Source organism: Hoplias malabaricus, chromosome 1 (genome assembly GCF_029633855.1).
Source record: "Hoplias malabaricus isolate fHopMal1 chromosome 1, fHopMal1.hap1, whole genome shotgun sequence".
Taxonomy (NCBI): domain Eukaryota; kingdom Metazoa; phylum Chordata; class Actinopteri; order Characiformes; family Erythrinidae; genus Hoplias; species Hoplias malabaricus.
In genome coordinates, this window is record NC_089800.1 from 36,997,184 (window position 1) to 37,000,183 (window position 3,000).

The window sequence follows — 3,000 nt, forward strand, 5'->3', positions numbered from 1 at the left end:
GTGGGACAAACTCAGTGTCTTTTTACAGTAAATGCGTTGTAGTGCTCCCGCTGGTGAAACTGAAACATTTTCCCTGTCACCAGAAAGTACACACACACACACGAGTTTACGAGAGTGTGCATGTGGTGTTTGACTTCGTGTGTGTGTTTATGGGACGGCTCGACGGGAACTGAAGTTCACTCCCCCACTGTTTTCCTCCTCCCCTTCATACTAACTATAAAAGAGACTTCCACTGGCTCCTTCGTGCAACTTACTCGCGTATCTAACGACGCCTAGTTTTCAGACACGTTTTTATTTGGACGACGAGAATTAAATATGTCCGACACATACGACGACATTCGTCGGGTGAGTAACAACAGCAGCTACATTAACTATTATTCTTCTACATTGTGAAGAGGGCAGTGTCTTTTTTGTCATTCCACAATGTAACTGTTTTGTAGTTAATTTTAACACAAGTCAGATTTTATTTCTACGTGGCAGTGAGTTTATTCCTGCCGTTTAGTGTGGTGGTGGAACTGACTTTGTTTTGTTTGCTATGTAGCATAGTCGTATGTAGTAGGGTCGTTTTCCCCTACGTGGCAGGGAGTAAGTCCTCTCATGCTGATATTGTTGTGTTTCTGAAAAGACATCATGTGGTTTATTGACGTTATTCCTGGTTTTCTGCTCTTTCAGAATCTAGTGATCCTGCGAAGTTCGCTTTTTTCAACAGACAGCCTCAGCTCTGAGCAGCTGAGCGACGAATGGCCGTCTGAGATCTGGAGCAAGAGCTCGTCTCAAACAAATGTCATAAACGGAAAACCGCAGCTGCCATTCAGGTCCGACCGCTCCATGAGCCTCACCGACAGCTATCTGCCTAACTATGGTTGTCGTAAAACTCCCGAAGTGCCCCCGCCGCCCGGTTTCCCGCCGCTTGCTCCGGCGTCGCCCAACCGCTACAAGACGGAGCTGTGCCGGAGTTACCAGGAGCACGGCAGCTGCAAGTACGGCGTCAAATGTCAGTTCGCCCACGGCGAAAATGAGCTACGTGGCCTCTACAGGCATCCAAAGTACAAGACGGAGGCGTGCCGTACATTCTACAAATTCGGATACTGTCCTTATGGGACCCGCTGTCATTTCATCCACGAGGAGAAGCTCGCTGAGCGCCGAGCCCAGCGCCAACCTCTTCGACAGAGCGTGAGCTTCGCCGGTTTCCTAGGGGCTCGCAGTGTCTCTCCACCAGCGTCCTACGAGCCCTCAGGCTTCGCCCGCGCCTCCTCCATCTCGCCGCCTCCCCTGTCCGACATTTTGTCACCGGTCTTCGGTGACGCTTCTCGCGAGATGTTTGCCTTCCCTCAGAGCCGAAGGGGCGAGGCGGACCCCCACGCCGCACCCATAGTACCCGAGCAGCAGACATCGTCGTGCTGTATGTGCGGCGGCCACGGCAGCGGCTTCCAGGCTTCAAGAAGCGGCAAAGAGAACCGTATCAACATCCAGCGCTTCGCATCTGACGAGTCGCTGTCGGACCGCGAGAGCTACAGCAGCGCGGGAAGCGCGAGCGGCTCCGAGTCACCAACGTTCGACAGCGCCAACGGCAAACGGCTCACTGTGTTTGCCCGGATGTCGCTCTCCGAATGAGTGGAATGTTTTGTTTTGTTTTTAAAGTGGATTCCAACAACAACCCCTAATATGACTGTTCCCCTCTCCCGAAATTGAGACTATAGAGATGGCACCTACTGTTATATACAGAAAATAGGAAATGATATTGACAGACACAGCACACTGTAAAAAGTGGGTCAACAGTTTAGCCTAAAAGTTATTCCATGTGGTTGGAAAGAGTTTAAATAGTTTTGTTCGCTTACGCGTTGTTCATTCAAACTAGGAGCCACATGAAATAAATTCTTAGGTTAACATTTTTTCAGTGCAAATGCCACAGTATTGCAGTAAAGGCTTATCATGTTGAATTGGCACAGGACTAGGTTTAAACGCTTTGTAAGAAACTAAGTCCAGATGCAGACAAAATAACATTGTCAAAGTCTTAGTACAGGAGATTATGCTGTGCAGTCTATATATATATATATATATATATATATATATATATATATATATATATATATATATATATATATATATATATAAAATATACACACACACGTCTTTCTTTATATGGCCATGTCTTCCATTTGCTTGCTTTTCTGTGGCATTTGTACTGAAAACAAGGCATTGACGAGACACTGACATGCAGTGACATACAGTGTAAGAACTATTGCTAATGGCATAAGCAGAGCTTATGTCCATATGTCCATTCCAAACTGTCAGCTGCCAAAACTGAAACAATTCCTGGGCTACTCAACCAGCAATGTGACAAACTTGAAAAAGAAAAAAAAATGCTGAATATCTAAAAATGTACTCACTAAGAAATGCACTTTATACATCTGTACTAGGAGAAATGTAGCATTTAACCAAAGCATTATGATCTCATGTGCCTATTTTGACTTTGTATAAGAATAGCTGTTTGAGAAACCTCCTTAATTTTAATTTAAACCTGCTGTCCCCAGCACATGACACATCTAAAGTGACATATTTATGATCTGACTGTCACTCAAGACCTGTCAAGTTTTGTAATGTTTTCACAAACCTCCTTTTGGGTCCTTACTCGACTTGTCTTTCATCAGGGACTGTAACAATACAGTATTTCTATTGGATGCTTTCATTTGCAATGTTTTTGTAATTGTATAGACCTAACTAAAGTATTTATTAAGTATTTATTAAAGGATTAACAATGTATTTTGTACTTATTTATCAACCAGTGTCAAGGTACAAGAAGTGTTGCCACAGAATGATGGATTTATTCCTGTTAACCAAAGTTCTACAATAAATGGAAATTACTGGGAAAGAAGGATTGGACTACTGTTTTTAGTTTTTTACAAATTGTAACACTTGTCACTCTTTACTATGCACTTAAAGTTCCAAATTATTATTGAAAACACTGCCTGCTAAAGCAGCATTATAGTATTTGACCAT

The 3,000-nt window shown here is 43.7% G+C and overlaps 1 protein-coding gene across 1 annotated transcript; it reads left to right on the forward strand.

Moving 5' to 3' along the window:
- Positions 1-201: 201 nt before the first annotated feature.
- zgc:162730 (uncharacterized protein LOC564559 homolog) lies at positions 202-1,866 on the forward strand. Its single transcript, XM_066662434.1, has 2 exons — positions 202-345; positions 673-1,866. Exons 1-2 carry the CDS (start codon positions 316-318, stop codon positions 1,612-1,614), a joined length of 972 nt encoding a protein of 323 aa, XP_066518531.1. The 5' UTR covers positions 202-315; the 3' UTR covers positions 1,615-1,866.
- The last annotated feature ends 1,134 nt before the right edge of the window (positions 1,867-3,000 follow it).